The sequence below is a fragment of the Anomaloglossus baeobatrachus genome, chromosome 11 (assembly GCF_048569485.1).
Source record: "Anomaloglossus baeobatrachus isolate aAnoBae1 chromosome 11, aAnoBae1.hap1, whole genome shotgun sequence".
Lineage (NCBI taxonomy): Eukaryota > Metazoa > Chordata > Amphibia > Anura > Aromobatidae > Anomaloglossus > Anomaloglossus baeobatrachus.
This window is the reverse complement of record NC_134363.1, coordinates 148,963,908-148,985,286: the sequence shown is the minus strand read 5'-3', so window position 1 is coordinate 148,985,286 and position 21,379 is coordinate 148,963,908. Positions and strand designations below refer to the sequence as shown.

The following is a 21,379-nucleotide window of genomic DNA, read 5'->3' as shown; positions in this document are numbered from 1 at the left end:
TCCATATATAGAGAAAAGACCAGAAAATGTCAAAAAAATCTCGGCATCAGCGTCACTCTGCTAGCAGTGGTATGCCTAATGCCTTATAAATACAGCCTAATTCAAAAGCATATATATCATTAGCGATTATGGCTACGCTAGCGCAGTTATGCCAACCAGGGCTTTTTACAGATTGCCATTCAGGATCGTCACTTCCGTCTCTCATAACGGAAGTGACCTCCGGTTATCTAAACTACAATCTTACTCTTTTATTAAAATCATAAATTTCTATCTATGTTCGATCATATTTACATCTTACACAAAACATTTTATACCTAATCGTTGGTTTTGTGCGCTTCCACGCATGTTCCTGCTTGCCAACCAGGCTGTTCACATTTTGCCATCCAGCATTGTCACTTCCTGTGATTGTACCGGAAGTGACGTGACGCTGTCAGTACCCACACGCCCCCTACCCTATTAGGCGGTCTATTTAAATCCCAGACGCCAGACAGATAGGATATAGCCACCACGGACCCGGACGGGCAGTTTTCTATATAAAAACCTAGCGATTCCTATCATCTCCATAACGTTGGTAAGTGCACTTATTTCCTTCCTTCCCCTTGGCTTTTTTCTGGGTTTATGCTATTCATGACGGGAACCTCTGATTAAGTCTTTATGGTATCCCCATCTTACTTGCACAGTACTCAGTTTCTATGACAGCTACTTATGTTTCATTTTCCCTTATTTTTTATAGGATTTGTACTTGACATATTGTAAGGCGTGAATCAGACTTGTCTGTGATGCAGCTTTTTTCTTAATTTTTTTTTCTTGATAATTTTTTTGACATTTTCTGGTCTTTTCTCTATATATGGATATACTTATATAAAAATGTATATACACATATATATATATGGCCCAACACTCTGAGCCATTATCAGAGCCTGTCTTTGAATTATTTTGACATATAACATGTTATGAGATTAATGCCTGCATGTTGATTTATGCTAATAGTTATATTTACATATACAGTTTTTTTTCTCTCTTTTTTCTGTCACAGTGTAATCTGATGAAGGTCATTTGACCGAAATATTACATACGTACACAACTGTTTGTTTCAATAAAAGAATTGTTCCAATAAAGAATTATTTCTAATTTTCAAACCATATATGAGTGCTGGATTTTTGGATTTTTTGACAGAGGGGTTGGACCCTATCCAGGCACCATTAATTTTGTTGGAGTGCCGCACTTCTACACTATTTAGCTATAGGTTATTAATAGCAACTATTAGTGGTTGCTATAGGAAAAAAAAACCTGTTAGCATAAGATCGTTATGTGTGAGGTAATAAGATGTCGGTGGGGAGACGGATAGAGAGAGACAGAAAAAGACAGAGACAGACACAGACGGGGAAAGAGACAGAGAGATAGAGACAGACAGAGACAGCCGGGCAAAGAGACAGACCGGGAAAGAGACAGACCGGGCAAAGAGACAGCCCTAGAAAGAGGCAGCCGGGGAAAGAGACAGCTGGGGAAAGAGACAGCTGGGGAAAGAGACAGCCGGGGAAAGAGACAGCCGGGGAAAGAGACAGCCGGGGAAAGAGACAGCCGGGGAAAGAGACAGCCGGGGAAAGAGAGAGACAGACACACACACACATAAAGACAGACACAGAAATAGAGACAGACATACACAGAGATGGAGACAGACTGATACAAATACAGAGAGAGAGAAACAGACAGACAGAGACATAGACACAGACAGACAAGGAAAGAGACAGACAGAGAGACAGAAGACAGCGACACACATAGACACACATACAGAGACTGGGAGAGAGACAGTTACTATCCCAGGCAACGCCCGGGTACTACAGCTAGTTTATATATAAAAAGAAAGAATAAATTGTTGCCCCATTATTGATCAGTGGGAAAACCTTGGTCATGTTTCCCTAAATGTAGGACTTCCTCTGCAATCCACACACACAGACTGAGAAGTGAGGACACCTAAACGGCTTTAGTTGGTAATAGTATAATGATCATATAAAAAGCTTTGTTTGATTATTTGACACCACCACGTTCTTCATCTTTTTGCACCACCACAATAAGTCTAGAGTCCGGATCGGAGCCGTACATCACAGTCATTTTGGTTCCAGACCTTTAGAAAACCTGTGAGTGATGAAGATCCGCGGTAGGACCTGCACATAAGTAATAAAAAATATGTATGTTCTTCATTTGCAGTCTCAAAACAGAGAAAGGCATAATCATGGAAATGTCGGCCACCAGTGCTTCCACTATATACAGTCAAGGCCAGTTCTCTGATGGAGGACCAAAGCCATCACAGCATTAACCGTGGTCATACGGGCGGCTGATTGTGGCCCTTGTGCCATTCCTTATATAAGTTCTGGGTCAAGGCGCTTATTGTAGTCAGTAATATCCTTCTCTTCTGTTTTTGGCATCTAGAGTATCTGCTCCTTCATCTTGTGCTAGTTCCAGATCATCGGTGTTGTCTGGTTCACCGCCATGTTCTTCCTACCAAATAAAAAAAGTCCGTAGATTAGATAAAGATGGCAATTAAAAGAAAACACCACCTCTAAAGCCCTCCACCTTAAGACAAGAGTAAAAGAGGTCCCCATCCTTGAATCCAGTTGGAAGAAATGATCCCCTATCCAACAGATGACATCTAGATGGGTATCCGACCACTGTGTATCCCACCAATCTCCATAAAAAGGGGCACTTTTATCCCAGATATTTGCAGTGTAATTGACTGCCCCCCACACAATTCACTCCCAATGGGACTGCCGAGGAAAAACCCCCCCAAAAAACTAAGAGTACACCGCTCCGGTAGTCCCATGCAAAATTAATTCAGCGCCAGTTGTGCATGCACTCTGACAATCCTTATAACAGGGATAAAAGACCTCCTTTCTGGCCATCCGTGGAGGTCCCAGTGATCAGATGGTGACTGCTTAGAGGAATAGATCACACGGAGAGATGGAAAAACCATTTCAGAAGATTAACAATAGTGTAGCGGAGGATCAGGACAGAGGACAAAAGATAATTATTGTGTGATTTGCTTTATTATATTTATTCCAACAATAGTAATTACTTTTCATTTTGAGCATTACCTTAAAAAGCAAGGCCTAGAAGAGAAGATAATCCACCAGTTCTTGTCATTGTGGTGTCTGGGAAAGAATGGCAAAAACCAGCATGGCCAGTGTTATGGCTCTCACCCAATAATTCCAGAATCCTGAATCCTAGATATGTCTGGCTATGCAATCCCACATCGCCCACCTCCTTAACACTAGAAGTCCCAGAAGTCTACCTTTGGAATCCATAGAGGTCGAAATTCCTGGGACTTCCAGTGTTAAAGGTGTTGTTTGGGACTTTAACATTAATGGCCTATCCGTAGGACAGGTCACCAATGTCTGGTTGGTAGGATCAGCTGTTTCCGGTGCCGGGTGGATCTGCAAAGTACAGTGAACAGACTAGTGGCTGCAGCCGGATATTGCATATCCGACCCTATCGTTTCGAATAGGGGGCGGGTGTGCAGTTCCCAGCTGTGGTCACTATACAGTTAACAAAGTTGTGTTGTACACCTCCGAAACTGACCAGTTCCGGATGCCACACGTAACATCGGTGAGGGTGCCAGATTTAGCACCCCCAGCGACCAGGCAGTGATGACCTATCCTGAGGATAGCCCATCAATGTTAAGCAGGGGTTGTCCGGGGCAAGGCAAATATGGGAGACAAGCCATATGGGAAAAATAATGGTAATCAGTCACAGATTGTAGAGAAAGAATGATTGTGTAAACTTAGAAGATCACAACTTAAGGTGATCTGCCACCAGATTTCACAATGCAGACCCCTTCCATTACTGAATAGATCACTTTGGCCCGATGTGGTTAAAAAAGTTACGTTGAAAATCCATGTTAAAATGGCTCTATAATCCTGTCAAAAAATCCAATCCATAAAATGGTCATTTTAATATCAGGTGAGAACATTTTCAAAGTAAATACACCAGGTCCTTAGTAGTGCTGAGCGAGCATTACCATGTTCGGGTGTTTGGTACTCATTAAGAGCAGTTGGCTGCTTGGATGGGCGCGACTCGAGTACCGAGTATAATGGAAGATAAGGAGGAACTCAAGCATTTTTCCGGGAATTCTTCCAGAAAAATACTCGAGTTCCCCTGTCACGCCAGAGGGTACAGAGGCTTAGCGTGTGGCGCAATACAGGAGAAACAACGGGGATGGTATAAAAGGAAGGTCCTGGCGATAAGGAGAGGGGACACCTCTTGCAACTCACCTGAGTCTGTACCTCAAGCTCCCTAATGACCCTATATGGGTCCCTGTCAGAAAAGAAAAATAATCCAGCTTCCAGAATAATGTAAAATCTTGTACAAACTTTATCTTAGAGGACATAAAAAATTTTTTTTGTCATTACAAATGTGCCTCAGCCTTTTCTTGCACTGAACTCACTGTGGCTAGTGAGAAGGCTAGCGAGAGCACCAGTCTCATCACTACAATAATACAACACAAGGTAAGGGAGAGAGACAGAGGGGAAAAAGCTCCAAGTTTCTTCAATACCGCAAAACACCACAGCTGCAATAGTCACAACACCTCAGCTTCTTCCAGAGACTGGCTCCTTCTAAAGTGGTCAGTATAAAAATGAGATACCATAACTGGCATCATATGATAAGACATCTTTTATAGCGAAGGGGAGTGGTCACAACGAGCTGCACCTGAGATTAAGGCTACAAAGGACAGCCAGATAGAAAAGAGTCCTTAACCCTTACAGCACCAAAATAAAGTAGTGAATCATACACAAGCTGCAGACCTGCTCATTATTAGGAATCCCAGATTCACCAGATGTCTCCCCAAACAGGGACCAAACCATGGCACCCCCATTGAGTTCCATTACACTTGGTGCACGAGTTGTGCCCATCTGAGCATCCAACTGCACCTGAGCATCATAGTGCTTGCTAATCACTAGTCCTCGGGTTTAAAAGATTTATTTGAATATCCTATGCAATTTGCTCCAAGTGTCCAAAGTTTTGGTGTTTTCAGTCAGCACTTGAGGGAGTTAAGGAGTGCTGTATACTGTGTTACTATTCTGTTGCAGCTAGCTCCCTCTAGTGGTGGCTGCAGACAGACAAAAGTCTAGTCTATGCACAGGATTTTTAGCTTTGTATTATTAAAAATGGAGCCTCAACCACTACAAAGATAGTTATTTATGAAAGATAATCAGTACCTAAAAATGAAAGGATGATAAAAAGCAGAGATTCACTTTAAGCAACTGGTGTAGATGATAAAATCCTGCCAATTGTCAGCTACGGCTCTAGCTTTAAAAATGGCTAAAAAAAAGATTGTTGTGTCACAATCTGAGAATAATAAATGACTTCATGACAGAAAATTGCTTGGGTTGCTTACGCACATAATAACATATTTAGGATTGGCCATTTGCTGCATTGTTGAGTTACAATTACTTAACAGAACGGCGGCACAGCCAGGAGCGGGCCACGCTGACAATTTGACATGCCTCAATAAATAAATGGCTCTATTGTTCCCTCTGTAGCAGAGAGAGCCACAAAGTGGAATTTTAATCACATTCCCCATCCACCCATAAATGTAATACCCACAATCCGTGCGGTCAGATTCTGCCAAAAAGTATATTTAGACGTACAGCGAGAAAATAAATGCCCGCGATGATGGGAACCGGTAAAAGCTGCGTTTTATAGGCTTATAAAATTGAGCAACACTGAGGCTTCATCTTTAAAAAGAGTCAAAATGTAACCTCACCGCATCCAATATCAGAGAAGTAAACGAGTTCTGACAGATCTGCGCCCCTCGCAGGATGGGAGCGAAGGTTCAACAGTTTTATTGCCGCGCTGGCTTCAATTTATCAGAACGCGTAATTAGAGGAAAATGAGTTTAGAGGAAAATGTCCTTGAGGATAACGCAATATAATAAGAATGGAATAAAAAAACACGACGGAATATCAAAAGGCCCATCAATAAAAAGGTTTACTAACATCACCAGTCCTATAAATTTGCCGCCCTATTTAGGCCGTTAGGCTAATAGGAGAATGTACCTGTCCCTGTGATCTGCTGCTATTACCTGGGGAAGAAGATGTGGGTGGCAGCTCTGCTTTAAAAATAAATGTGGATTCATACAGATTTGCAACTGGTGGATCCGCGTGGGCGGTTTCCGGTATTCCCACCATAGGGGGCACTATCGATGTCCTGGCTCCTGAGGAGCGCAGTTACCAAAATCTAATTATATTGCAGTATTATTTAGACATGTGGGTGACAGATCTGTTTTAAAAATAAATGTGGATTCATACAGATCTGTAACTGGTGGATCCGCGTGGGCGGTTCCAGGTATTCCCACCATAAGGGGCACTATCGATGTCCTGGCTCCTGAGGAGCGCGGCAATCGAAATCTAATTATATAGCAGTATTATTTAGACATGTGGGTGACAGATCTTTTTTAAAAATAAATGTGGATTCATACAGATCTGCAACTGGTGGATCCACGTGGGTAGTTCAAGGTATTCTCATCAGAAGGGGCACTACCAATGCCCTGACCCCTGAGAAGTACAACTATAGAAATGTAGTTATATAGCAGTATTATTTAGACCCTGTCCGGTATTATAATTACATTATTTTATGGAGTGGTTATTTGGTCACTATAGTGCTGTTTGGTGGCCTCTTATTGATGCATTACTCCCCAGGTACCACAACGGAGAGTGGTCTCTCCTATTTCTGGTGTCAGGATATTACAGCGCAGGGCTTGCTACACACTTGCTCAGGTTAATACTGCTGACTGTGCAGATTCTCCTTTTTACAGCACTGCTAGGGGTAAGGAGATCCTCTGTCTCCTGAACTTTAAGGCCATGTCACACTAAGCAACATCGCTAGCAACATCGCTGCTGAGGCACGTATTTTGTGAGGTAGCAGCGATGTTGCTAGCGATGTTGCTGTGTGTGACATCCAGCAACAACCTGGCCCCTGCTGTGAGGTCGTTAGTTGTTTCTGAATGTCCTGGGCCATTTTTTAGTTGTTGCTCTCCCGCTGTGAAGCACAGATCACTGTGTGTGACAGCGACAGAGCAACAACTAAATGTGTAGGGAGCAGGGAGCCGGCTTCTGCAGACGCTGGTAACCAATGTAAATATCGGGTAACCAAGAAGCCCTTACCTTGGTTACCCGATATTTACCTTCGTTACCAGCGTGCGCCGCTCTCAGCTGCCAGTGCCGGCTCCCTGCACACATAGCCAGACTACACAACGGGTAATTAACCCGATGTGTACTGTGGCTATGAGTGCAGGGAACAGGAGCCGGCACTGGCAGTGTGAGAGCGGCGCACGCTGGTAACGAAGGTAAATATCGGGTAACCAAGGTAAGGGCTTCTTGGTTACCCGATGTTTACTGTGGTTACCAGCGTCCGCAGAAGCCGACACCTGCTGCCTGCACACATAGCAGAGTACACATCGGGTAATTAACCCGATGTGTACTGTGGCTAGGTGTGCAGGGAGCCAGTGCTAAGCGGTGTGCACTGGTAACCAAGGTAAATATCTGGTTGGTTACCCGATATTTACCTTAGTTACCAAGCGCAGCATCGCTTCCACGCAGCACTGCTGGCTGGGGGCTGGTCACTGGTGAGATCTGCCTGTGTGACAGCTCACCAGCAACCCGTATAGCGACGCTCCAGCGATCCCTGCCAGGTCAGGTTGCTGGTGGGATCGCTGGAGCGTCGCTTAGTGTGACATCTCACCAGCGACCTCCTAGCAACTTACCAGCGATCCCTATCAGGTTGTATCGTTGTTGAGATCGTAAGTTGTTTAGTGTGACTGGGCCTTTAAATGAAAGCAATAGACAGCTGTTATCTATTGCTAATTAGCTCTGCTATAAAAACTTCTCTCCCAGCCCAGGTAATCGCTGGTGATAGTTTCTGCTTAGCTTGCCTCTAGAGGGAACTTGTGAGCTGTGGACCTCGAAGACATTAAAAAGAACATTTGCTGTAGCAAAAAATAGAATTTTGATTGTACTTCAAACTAGGCATCCGTAGCAGCCATGGCATCAGAAATGGTGTGAAATTTGGTACCCTTGAGGTGTTTCTTCAGGTTTGGAAACAGATGACAGTTGGTGGGAGCTAGATCTGGTGAATAAGGTGGGTGGTCAACTAACTGGAAGCTCAGTGCCATGGTCACTTGTGCAGTGTGAGCGGAGGCGTTGTCTTGCAGGAACAAGATTCCTTTGGACAGCTTGCCGCACCTTTTGGCCTTCAGAGCTTCCCTCAGGTAGTGCAAAAGATCAATGTAATTCCTTGCATTGATGGTGGAACCCTTTTGAAGGTAGTCCACTAGCAGCACGCTCTCATTATCTCAGAACTCAGACGCCATCACCTTAGTGGCTGATTTTTGCACCCTGTACTTCATTGGACGAGGAGAACTACTGTGCCTCCACTCTTTTGACTGCTCCTTATTTTCAGGGTCATACAAATAAATCCAGGTCTCATCCATAGTGACCAGTCGATCCAGGAAGTTCTTCTCAGTTCGGAAACGCTGACAAATGGACCGGGAAGTTGTCACTCGCAGCTTCTCTGATCTGTTGTCAGACATTTGGGGACCCACTTTGCAGATTGCTTCTTCATGTCCAAATGTTCATGGGTAATGACACAAACACGTTCACGGGAACTCCCCATGATGTCTGCTATTGCTTTAGCTGAAATTCCTCTATTCTCCAGTATGAGGTTGTGCACAGCATCGACGATCTCCAGAACAACAACCAGTCTCGGTCGTCCAGGACGTTCCTCATCATTGGTGCTGAAGTGGCCTGTTTTAAATTTGGCAACACAGTTCTTAACTGTGAAATATGAAGGGCATTGATCCCCCAATGTCTTCGACATATCACCATGAATATCCTTCGCAGACTTTCCTTGCAGAAACATGAATTTTATCCCTCCTCTGCTCTCAGTTGCTGTGAATATCACATTAGACTCCGCTATTTTGTTTTCCTGCGGTCGTAGAACACTGTTGCCATAAGCAACAAACACAAAATTTTGAAAACATATATTAGGCACATAAGGCTTTCATGTGATGTAACATTCGTTACTAGTGATGATCGAATACTTCGATTATCTGGCTTTGCGAATAATTTCCGAATATCTAGCCACTATTCGCGAATACTCGATGCGTAATCTAAGTCTATGGGAAACCCGAATAACAACTATTCAGGCTTTCCATAGACTTACATTGTACATCGAATAGTCGACTAGTGGCGAGGTATTCGGAAAATATTCGTGAAGCCAGTTAATCGAAGTATTTGATCATCCCTATTCCTTACCATAGAAACAAAAATAGATCACAAAGCCAAAGACTTATCAGCAGCCCCTCGTATTATTGTTTTACTGAATTTAGAAATGTTTTGTTGTGCCTCTCCATTCCCAAGATATGGCTTTCTCTTTTCTGCATGAAATTAAGAAATCTAGTCTTTTTTTTAACCAACTGGGTGTGGTCTTCAAGAAGATGTCCAATGAGAAGGGTTCATGACCACACCTACTTGGCTAAAAATAAACTACCACATTTAAGAGGGGGCCATATCTCAGAAATGGAGAGGCGCAGGAACAAAAGAAAAGAAACAAAAGAAAGACAACAGAAGAACAGCGAGCGGTATTTACACCGGGTATTAAATACATATTTATAGAAAGTGACAGATTCTCTTTCATTAAATTTAATTTTGGATTAAGCTTTCTAGAAAAGAAACTCATAAGTATGGGGGAAGTATATGACTCCCTGCGGAGGTTTATCGGGTCCAAACCAATTCCAAGTTGCTAACCATTGCATCACTTTGCTGCCTTCTGTATAACGGATTGTGCAGGCGTAATTACATTTTCCTTTAAAGGCTTATCCTCATGTTCTTAAAAGGGTAATATTGCAAAATGCCTGTAAAATAAGGAATTTTGCAGTTTACTTGTTATTAAAATTTCTTTCCGCTCTCAAAAACAGAGTGATTTTTAATTTAACTGATTAGTGCCTTTTCAAGGCTGCGGAGTTCGGGTCAGGACACACGTGGTCACGCCGATCATTACGGTCCGTGCTCGGATTGTGAAAAATGGATTTGTGAATTTAGCCTAAATACTGTGCTCTAATAACTGTTCCTCTCCCCATATACAGCGTAAGGCCCCGTCACACGCATCAAAATATCGTGCGATCGCATGAGCGATCGTACCCGCGCCCGTCATTTGTGCGTCACGGGCAATTCGTCGCGCACAAAGTCGTTAACCCCCGTCACACGTACTTACCTCCCGGACGACCTCGCTGTGGGCGGCGAACATCCTCTTCCTGAAGGGGGAGGGACGTGCGGCGTCACAGCGACGTCACACAGCGGCCGCCCAATAGAAGTGGAGGGGCGGAGATGAGCGGGACGTAACATCCCGCCCACCTCCTTCTTTCCGCATTGCCGGTGGGACGCAGGTAAGCTGTGTTGGTCGTTCCCGGGGTGTCACACGGAGCGATGTGTGCTGCCTTGGGAACGACGAACAACCGGCGCGCAGAAGGAGGAACGACATTATGAAAATGAGCGACGTGTCAACGAGCAACGATGAGGTGAGTATTTTTGCTCATTCACAGTCGCTCGTTGGTGTCACACGCTACGACATCTCTAACGATGCCGGATGTGCGTCACTAACTACGTGACTCCGACGACATATCGCTCGATATATCGTACCGTGTAACGCCGCCTTTAGCCAAACAGGCAATTCCTTACTACAGAATAATGTGCTGCTTGATTCCTCTGGGGGGGCATGCATCTCCTTTGAGAATAGTAGATGGGGCATGTTGAAATCCAGCTGCCTGATCCTGCCTAATCTTGACATCCAGTATTGAGGATACAAATCTCTCCACACCTAATATGCACATTTATGTCACGTCGGTTCATCCAACAACCCATGATGCTGCTGTTTGGATTTGTAAGCTATACTAATATTTTCCATTTTTTCACATTTACTGATGCGGCTTGACACTTTATTTCCAAATTCCCATCCGGAGATTGGCGTGATTATTTTTGCAAACAGAGATATAAATAAAAATTAATGTAAGAAAAATAAAATGCTGAGCACAAGATAACCAGACCTAAGTGAGCACTTGATTTATGTCTTGCTCACGAAGGAGTGTAAAGGACAGCCATAACCATTAGGGTATGTGCGCACGTTGCTTTTTACCTGCTTTTTTGCTGCTTTTTCTTCTGCGCTGTTTAATGCCAAAATGGATGTGTTCTTCTATTCAAGCAAAGTCTATGGGAATTTGGGTTTCTTGTTCACACTATGTTGTTCAAAATGCTGCCTTTTTGTGGCAGAACTTTGGTCAAAAACTCAGCTTTGCAAAACCCAAATGGCAAAAACAATTGACATGTTGCTTCTTTGAAAAGCTGAGTTTTTGACCAAAGTTCTGCCACAAAAAGGCAGCATTTTGAACAACATAGTGTGAACAAGAAACCCAAATTCCCATAGACTTTGCTTGAATAGAAGAACACATCCATTTTGGCATTAAACAGCGCAGAAGAAAAAGCAGCAAAAAAGCAGGTAAAAAGCAGGTAAAAAGCAACGTGCGCACATACCCTTAGATTACTGTCGGCCATGCACTCTTTGACCCCCTCCGCATCGCCATACGCGTGCATTCTCATCTAGATTGAGCATGCATTATCAAGAAGATTTTGTATTTTCTTTTTTTATTTATTTATATAGCGCTATTAATTCCACAGCACTTTACAGACATAATCATCACTGTCCCCATTGGGGCTCACAATCTAGAGTCCCTATCACTATGTCTTTAGAGTGTGGGAGGAAACCGAGGGAAACTCACCAAACACAGGGAGAACATACAAACTCTTTGCAGATGGTGTCCTTGGTAGGATTGAAACCTAGGACCCCAGCGCTGCAAGACTGCAGTGCTAACCACTGAGCCAACACAAGACTGCAGTGCTAACCACTGAGCCATCACAAGACTGCAGTGCTAACCACTGAGCCACAAGACTGTAATGCTAACCACTGAGCCACCACAAGACTGTAGTGCTAACCACTAAGCCACTGCAAGACTGCAGTGCTAACCACTGAGCCATCGCAAGACTGAAGTGCTAGCCACTGAGCCACCACAAGACTACAGTGCTAACCACTGAGCCACCACAAGACTGCAGTGCTAACCACTGAGCCACCACAAGACTGCCGTGCTAGCCACTGAGCCACCACAAAACTGCAGTGCTAACCACTGAGCCACCACAAGACTGAAGTGCTAACCACTGAGCCACCACAAGACTGCAGTGCTAACCACTGAGCCACCACAAGAATACAGTGCTAACCACTGAGCCACCACAAGATTGCAGTGCTAACCACTGAGCCACCACAAGACTGCAGTGCTAGCCACTGAGCCACCACAAGACTGAAGTGCTAACCACTGAGCCACCACAAGACTGCAGTGCTAACCGCTGAGCCACCACAAGACGTGCATATGTGGAAGTCCCAATGGAAAACAATCCACCAGAGTCCCGGCACTCACATCAATAAATTGGACGCATTTCAGCCCATCCCAATCTTTATAAAGCTTAAACTGGGCTGAAATGCGTCCGAGGCAATAAAGACGAACATTGCAAAAGTTATATGTGCTAGGACTCTTTTGGATTTTGCATTCTCAAGAAGAGAGGAATAAAAAAACCACACTGCCAAACACCACCCCCAAACACAAAAGGATCTGGCAGTTGGAAACCCAACTGCCCAATCCTTGTCTCCACAGATATCTGCCATAAGGAGGCCCCAATATGGACTAGACGCTCGGCTTTTTTTTGCGTCAAACACCTAATGGGTATGTCCATCTCAAGAGCTGCCTTATCTGTATGCAAGTAATTGAGACTTAGGAATGTACAGAGCAGTCCCATTGCAGCGGAGTAATTGGAAGCGCAGCCCAATATTCAGGAGCCCGGAATAAATGCCCCTAAACAATTCCATTAAAGAAAAAAATGACACACACAAACAACTTTTGAGACCATATGGTTAAAATTTAGAAGCTGATGCCGCTTCTCCGGAGCAACTGTTGTATTAAATCCTTCCAGAATTGCGGGCGGCCCAGCTGTTTCCTCTGCCGGGCGCAGTATCGGCTCGGATGCATGAAGGTAACTTGGCTCACTAAACGTTTCCTGGCAAAATCCTTAATCAAATCCCTCATATTAGCTGTAAGTGGTTCTGGAAAGGAACCAGATGGGTTTTTTTTTTTCTTTTCTCCGGGAAGATTATCCTGAATTCAATGAGGGTATTAGGAGAACAAAGCTTTCGTTGTCCGTGTCTGCACTAATGAGAGCGGCGCACACATTATTTATAGGAAGAACTGTCCTGATACGCTGCTCTTTACACGGAACGCGAGGCTTCCACCGATACCTCAATGCCATTTTGGAACCAGTGGGTACATGTTATTTTAATATAATGACACTTGTTATCCACTAGGGGCGCCCTTCTATTATCTATATAGTTACGTAAACCTCTCACGTCTCACCAATCTGAAACAAAATACCTCTCTTACCTATTTGTATTGTGTAGATAAATTAACAAGGTGCAGATCTTTCACTGAAAATGTGCAAATTTTGGTGCAGATTTCACCCAAAAGGATGAATCCACAATGAAAGTCCACAGCAATGCTGCTAATTTAAAGGGATGTCAGAAATTTGAGCAAAATACACATCTCCATTTTTATACTCTCATCATATAAGGTTGCCACTCCATAATGACATTTATGAAATCAGACAGAACCGGAGCATTTATAGGCAAATTACAAAAAGTTTATTAAGTTCTATAGCATTAAAAACATACAACAAACATTTTTTTAAAAATTCGTGGTGCGCATGCTCGTCGCGGGTATAGGTCGTCCCTCCGCCTTGCCCGGCGCTTGTATGACGGAGAAAAAATGACGTATGGCGTCTATGACAACCTGGAGTTCCGGGTGTCTCTCCTTCTCATACTGCCGGACGGGGCGGAAGTGGGCGTCTTGCCTGTGAGGCGCATGCGCCGCTAGTGCGATCCCTTTCTGACGGACATGTGGGATGACCAATGGGAACGGTTTTTAAACATATATAAGTTCCGGTTTCGGATCTGAGATCTTTAACCCGCCCTGAGGAAGCTGTGATATACAATGCGAAACGTGCGTCGGTTGGGTCCCTCTGAATAGTGAGACGCAGGTGCGAGGCTCAAGTACGATGGGTGAGTGTATGGCCTAAGGTCCTGGGATATTTTTCTCCTACTTTGAGCTTATATTTGGGCGTGTCTGGCCGCAAAATACCCTATACCTGTGATATATATATGAGCTCGCCTTGCAACCTCACCTTTCATGGGTGTTCTTTCCCCTATCAGCACTAATTTTTAAAAAAATGTTTGTTGTATGTTTTTAATGCTATAGAACTTAATAAACTTTTTGTAATTTGCCTATAAATGCTCCGGTTCTGTCTGATTTCATAATTTAAAGGGAGTCGGTGACCAGGTTTTTTCTACCTAATCTGAGAGCGACATAATGTAGGGGGAGAGACCCTGATTCCAGCGATGTGTCACTAAAGGCCACTTTACACACAGAGATAAATCTGCGGCAGATCTATGGTTGCAGTGAAATTGTGGACAATCAGTGCCAGGTTTGTGGCTGTGTATAAATGGAACAATATGTCCATGATTTTACTGCAACCACAGATCTGCCAAAGATTTATCTCTGTGTGTGACGGGGGCTTTACTGTCCCACTAAGGACACCATCTGCAAGGAGTTTGTATGGGTTTCCTCCGGGTACTCCAGTTTCCTCCCACACTCCAAAACATACTCACAGGGAATCTAGATTGTGAGCCCCAATGGGGACAGTGTTGTAAATGTATGTAAAGCGCTGTGGAATTAACAGCGTATATAAATGAATATTATTATATTATTACTGGGCTGCTTGCTGAAAATTTGAGAAAATCACTGTATTATCAACAGGAGATTATCACTGCAGGACTAGTAATAATAATATTTATTCACTTATATGGTGCTATTAATTCCACAGCGCTTTACAAACATCAGCAACACTGTCCCCATTGGGGCTCACTATGTAAGATAGTCCTACATATTCATAATAATATTTATTCACTTATATGGCACTATTAATTCCACAGCGCTTTACATACATCAGGAACACTGTCCCCATTGGGGCTCACAATCTAAGGTAGTCCTACATGTTCATAATAATATTTATTCACTTATATGGCACTATTAATTCCACAGCACTTTACATACATCAGCAACACTGTCCCCAATGGGGCTCACAATCTATGGTAGTCCTACATATTCATGAGGTCTGTGTAACTCCACCCCCACCACTGATTGGCAGCTTTCTGCTTATGCACACAGAAAGCGGCCAATCAGTGATGTGGGCGGGGTTATTCAGAGCTCAGCATTCAGAGAACTGGTCGATCTACAGCAGCAGGCATAAATATCATCACCAGCAGATAGCCCTGTGTAAACTGAGTGTGCTGCTGACAATATGATGTATGGGAGACAGAACGATCAGACTGTTAATTGTTCTGTTTCCATGGGGTAATGATGAATACTATTAGGTACCGATCAGTCAGCGACTACAGAATGACTTGGACGTAGTCGATCAGCGCTTGTGAATGGGCCAAAATCATCTCCTTTAAATGAACCATAAGACGATCTACAGTCCTTAAACCATTTCTGGAAAATAGTTACAAGAACAGACCAGGAGAGGTGCTCTTCAAAGACAAACTTGTCCTTTTAGGGGACAGTACACACAGATATTGTCATAATTTTCCATCCATCCATAGTATTACACAGGATCTGATGCAGACTGAATGGATAATGTTTAGACAGTAGCTCTACCTGCTCTTCTGGAAACCAAGTTAAAACGTGCACTGATATCTCTCTAAATGCCTGTATTTTCTACCTTTGCGTACTGATATGCAATTGACATAGGATTTAGAAGAAAGGCGCAAAATACAGGACACTCAATCATAATTTTCCATCCACGGTATTACACAGGATCTGATGCAGACTGAATGGATAATTTTTAGAAAGTAGCTCTACCTGTTCTTCTAGAAACCAAATTACAAAGTATGCTGATATTTCTCAAGGTCTGTATTTCTACTTTTGCATACTGATATGCAGTTGACATATAGGATATACAAAAAAAGAGGTGAAATATAGTACACTTAATCATAATTATCCATCCACGGTATTCCACAGGATCTGATGCAGACTAAATGGATAATTTTTAGACACTAGCTGTACCTGCTTTTCTAGAAACCAAATTATTTCAATAGATTTTTATTGATTTTCAAATTATTAAAATACAGAAAGAAAAACACTGAAGAGATTTGATTAGTCACTTGCGCGATGAGAATCAGTATATCACTTTGGTAGGAATTTGATTCAGTACACTGATAACATTCTGACAAGGTGTATCACCTGAGTTGTCATTAATAGCAAATCCCCAAATCAGGGAGAGATATAAATAATAAGAAATATTTTGTGTATTCAGGCAAGTATACAGGTAAATTACCAATTTTGGTCTCCCAACATGGAGAACTCTTAATCCTAAAAGAAAAAGGAAAAACATTTGAAGTAGGGAAAGAAGAGGAGTAAACTATAAAGTAAGAGGAAATGAGGAGAAGAAGAAGAAACACGGAGCATTGCACTTTATGTCAGGATTTGCCTATATAGAGAAGAGGATAAGAACGCCTCCCATTGAAACCAAGTCTTGGAAACTATATCTCTTTCTTGTTGGGAGCACGCGATCAGCGACTCCATACGGTAAATTGCAGCCACCTCCGCAAACCACTCCTCCATGGACGGGGGATCCAGCGATCTCCAGTGTCTGGGGATCACTGTTTTCGCAGCCTGTAATAGGTGTTTGAGCAATGATTTTTTATACTTGGATTTGGACATGGGGAACATGTATAGTAGGATTGCTTCTGGGGATGGCGGAACTAAGACACCCGTTACTTCCAGAATAGTCTTGAGAACTCCTTTCCAAAAGGCGCTCAGGGTCGGGCACGACCACCATATGTGTGTCATTGTTCCCACCTCTGCTCCGCAACGCCAGCATATATCCGGGACCCCTGGAAACCATTTATTTAATGTGATTGGAACCCTATACCACCTTGATATGATCTTATAACTTGTCTCTTGTGATTTAGATGCTATAACTGATTTATGTGAGAGGGAAAAACATTTATCCCATTGGGTTTTCGTGAAGGTTTTCTGTAATTCTGATTCCCAAGCTTTACAAAATGGGGGCAGAGAGAGAAGGTCTTTTTCAAAGAGCAATTTGTAGATGACCGAGGTCGTGTGTGGAATAATAGATTTTGTAAGGCAGAGAGATTCAAATGTTGACAAGGGGCGTATTAGTGTTCCTTTCTCCGGGATTGACGCAAAAAAGTGTTGGAGCTGATTGTATTCAAATTCGTGGCGTGGATTGGGAGGAATGTCACCTAGGATCGTGTTGATTGGTAACAGTACCCCGTTAGGAGCAACGTGGCATAGTCGTAGATCTAGAAACCAAATTATAACATGCATTGATATTCTTCTAAAGGTCTGTATCGTCTACTTTTGCATACTGATATGCAGTGGATATCCATTACACAGGATCTGATGCAGACTGAAAGGATAATTTTTAGACAGTAGATGTACCTGCTCTTCTAGAAACCAAACTAATGTCTGTATCTTCTACTTTTGCATACTGATAGGCAGTTGACATATAGGATATACAAAAAAGGGGTGAAATACAGTACACTCAATCATAATTTTCTATCCACGGTATTACACAGGATCTGATGCAGACTGAAAGGATAATTTTTAGACAGTAGAGGTACCTGCTCTTCTAGAAACCAAACTAATGTCTGTATCTTCTACTTTTGCATACTGATAGGCAGTTGACATATAGGATATACAAAAAAGGGGTGAAATACAGTACACTCAATCATAATTTTCTATCCACGGTATTACACAGGATCTGATGCAGACTGAAAGGATAATTTTTAGACAGTAGAGGTACCTGCACTTCTAGAAACCAAACTAATGTCTGTATGTTCTACTTTTGCATACTGATATGCAGTTGACATATAGGATATACAAAAAAAGAGGTGAAATATAGTACACTTAATCATAATTATCCATCCACGGTATTCCACAGGATCTGATGCAGACTGAATGGATAATTTTTAGACACTAGCTGTACCTGCTTTTCTAGAAAACAAATTATAACATGCATTGATATTCTTCTAAAGGTCTGTATCGTCTACTTTTGCATACTGATATGCAGTGGATATCCATTACACAGGATCTGATGCAGACTGAATGGATAATGTTTAGACTAGATCTACCTGCTCTTCTAGAAACCAAATGAAAACATGCACTGATATTTCTCTAAATGCCTGTATTTTCTACTTTTGCATACGGATATGCAATTGACATAGGATATAGAAGAAAGGAGCAAAATACAGTACACTCAATCATAATTTTCTATCTACGGTATTACACAGGATCTGATGCAGACTGAAAGGATAATTTTTAGACAGTAGAGGTACCTGCTCTTCTAGAAACCAAACTAATGTCTGTATCTTCTACTTTTGCATACTGATAGGCAGTTGACATATAGGATATACAAAAAAGGGGTGAAATACAGTACACTCAATCATAATTTTCTATCCACGGTATTACACAGGATCTGATGCAGACTGAAAGGATAATTTTTAGACAGTAGAGGTACCTGCACTTCTAGAAACCAAACTAATGTCTGTATGTTCTACTTTTGCATACTGATATGCAGTTGACATATAGGATATACAAAAAAAGAGGTGAAATATAGTACACTTAATCATAATTATCCATCCACGGTATTCCACAGGATCTGATGCAGACTGAATGGATAATTTTTAGACACTAGCTGTACCTGCTTTTCTAGAAAACAAATTATAACATGCATTGATATTCTTCTAAAGGTCTGTATCGTCTACTTTTGCATACTGATATGCAGTGGATATCCATTACACAGGATCTGATGCAGACTGAATGGATAATGTTTAGACTAGATCTACCTGCTCTTCTAGAAACCAAATGAAAACATGCACTGATATTTCTCTAAATGCCTGTATTTTCTACTTTTGCATACTGATATGCAATTGACATAGGATATAGAAGAAAGGAGCAAAATACAGTACACTCAATCATAATTTTCCATCCACGGTATTACACAGGATCTGATGCAGACTGAAAGGATAATTTTTAGACAGTAGATGTACCTGCTCTTCTAGAAACCAAACTAATGTCTGTATCTTCTACTTTTGCATACTGATAGGCAGTTGACATATAGGATATACAAAAAAGGGGTGAAATACAGTACACTCAATCATAATTTTCTATCCACGGTATTACACAGGATCTGATGCAGACTGAAAGGATAATTTTTAGACAGTAGAGGTACCTGCACTTCTAGAAACCAAACTAATGTCTGTATGTTCTACTTTTGCATACTGATATGCAGTTGACATTTAGGATATACAAAAAAGGGGTGAAATACAGTACACTCAATCATAATTTTCCATCCACGGTATTACTCTGGATCTGATGCAGACTGAAAGGATAATTTTTAGACAGTAGGTCTACCTGCTCTTCTAGAAACCAAACTAATGTCTGTATCTTCTACTTTTTTATACTGATATGGAGTTGACATCCAATAGGACATAAAAAAGAGGAGTGAAATACAGTACACTCAGATAATGTCATAATTTTTCATCCATGGTGTTACAAGGATCTGATACGGACTGAATGGATAATTTTTAGACAGTAGCTCTACCTGCTCTTCTAGAAACCAAATTAAAACGTGCACTGATATCTCTCTAAATGCCTGTATTTTCTACTTTTGCATACTGATATGCAATTGACATAGGATATAGAAGAAAGGAGCAAAATACAGTACACTCAATCATAATTTTCTATCTACGGTATTACACAGGATCTGATGCAGACTGAAAGGATAATTTTTAGACAGTAGAGGTACCTGCTCTTCTAGAAACCAAACTAATGTCTGTATCTTCTACTTTTGCATACTGATAGGCAGTTGACATATAGGATATACAAAAAAGGGGTGAAATACAGTACACTCAATCATAATTTTCTATCCACGGTATTACACAGGATCTGATGCAGACTGAAAGGATAATTTTTAGACAGTAGAGGTACCTGCACTTCTAGAAACCAAACTAATGTCTGTATGTTCTACTTTTGCATACTGATATGCAGTTGACATATAGGATATACAAAAAAAGAGGTGAAATATAGTACACTTAATCATAATTATCCATCCACGGTATTCCACAGGATCTGATGCAGACTGAATGGATAATTTTTAGACACTAGCTGTACCTGCTTTTCTAGAAAACAAATTATAACATGCATTGATATTCTTCTAAAGGTCTGTATCGTCTACTTTTGCATACTGATATGCAGTGGATATCCATTACACAGGATCTGATGCAGACTGAATGGATAATGTTTAGACTAGATCTACCTGCTCTTCTAGAAACCAAATGAAAACATGCACTGATATTTCTCTAAATGCCTGTATTTTCTACTTTTGCATACTGATATGCAATTGACATAGGATATAGAAGAAAGGAGCAAAATACAGTACACTCAATCATAATTTTCCATCCACGGTATTACACAGGATCTGATGCAGACTGAAAGGATAATTTTTAGACAGTAGATGTACCTGCTCTTCTAGAAACCAAACTAATGTCTGTATCTTCTACTTTTGCATACTGATAGGCAGTTGACATATAGGATATACAAAAAAGGGGTGAAATACAGTACACTCAATCATAATTTTCTATCCACGGTATTACACAGGATCTGATGCAGACTGAAAGGATAATTTTTAGACAGTAGAGGTACCTGCACTTCTAGAAACCAAACTAATGTCTGTATGTTCTACTTTTGCATACTGATATGCAGTTGACATTTAGGATATACAAAAAAGGGGTGAAATACAGTACACTCAATCATAATTTTCCATCCACGGTATTACTCTGGATCTGATGCAGACTGAAAGGATAATTTTTAGACAGTAGGTCTACCTGCTCTTCTAGAAACCAAACTAATGTCTGTATCTTCTACTTTTTTATACTGATATGGAGTTGACATCCAATAGGACATAAAAAAGAGGAGTGAAATACAGTACACTCAGATAATGTCATAATTTTTCATCCATGGTGTTACAAGGATCTGATACGGACTGAATGGATAATTTTTAGACAGTAGCTCTACCTGCTCTTCTAGAAACCAAATTAAAACGTGCACTGATATCTCTCTAAATGCCTGTATTTTCTACTTTTGCATACTGAT

General features: G+C 41.8%; 1 protein-coding gene across 1 annotated transcript in view; it reads right to left on the bottom strand.

The window, feature by feature from the left end:
* Nucleotides 1-1,983: 1,983 nt before the first annotated feature.
* LOC142256962 (uncharacterized) overlaps nucleotides 1,984-21,379 on the bottom strand; it is a 165,693-nt gene continuing 146,297 nt past the window's right edge. The window contains exon 14 of the mRNA XM_075328986.1: nucleotides 1,984-2,499. Coding sequence (XP_075185101.1) covers nucleotides 2,395-2,499 — 105 coding nt within the window. The 3' untranslated portion in view covers nucleotides 1,984-2,394. The remainder of the gene's footprint in view (nucleotides 2,500-21,379) is intronic.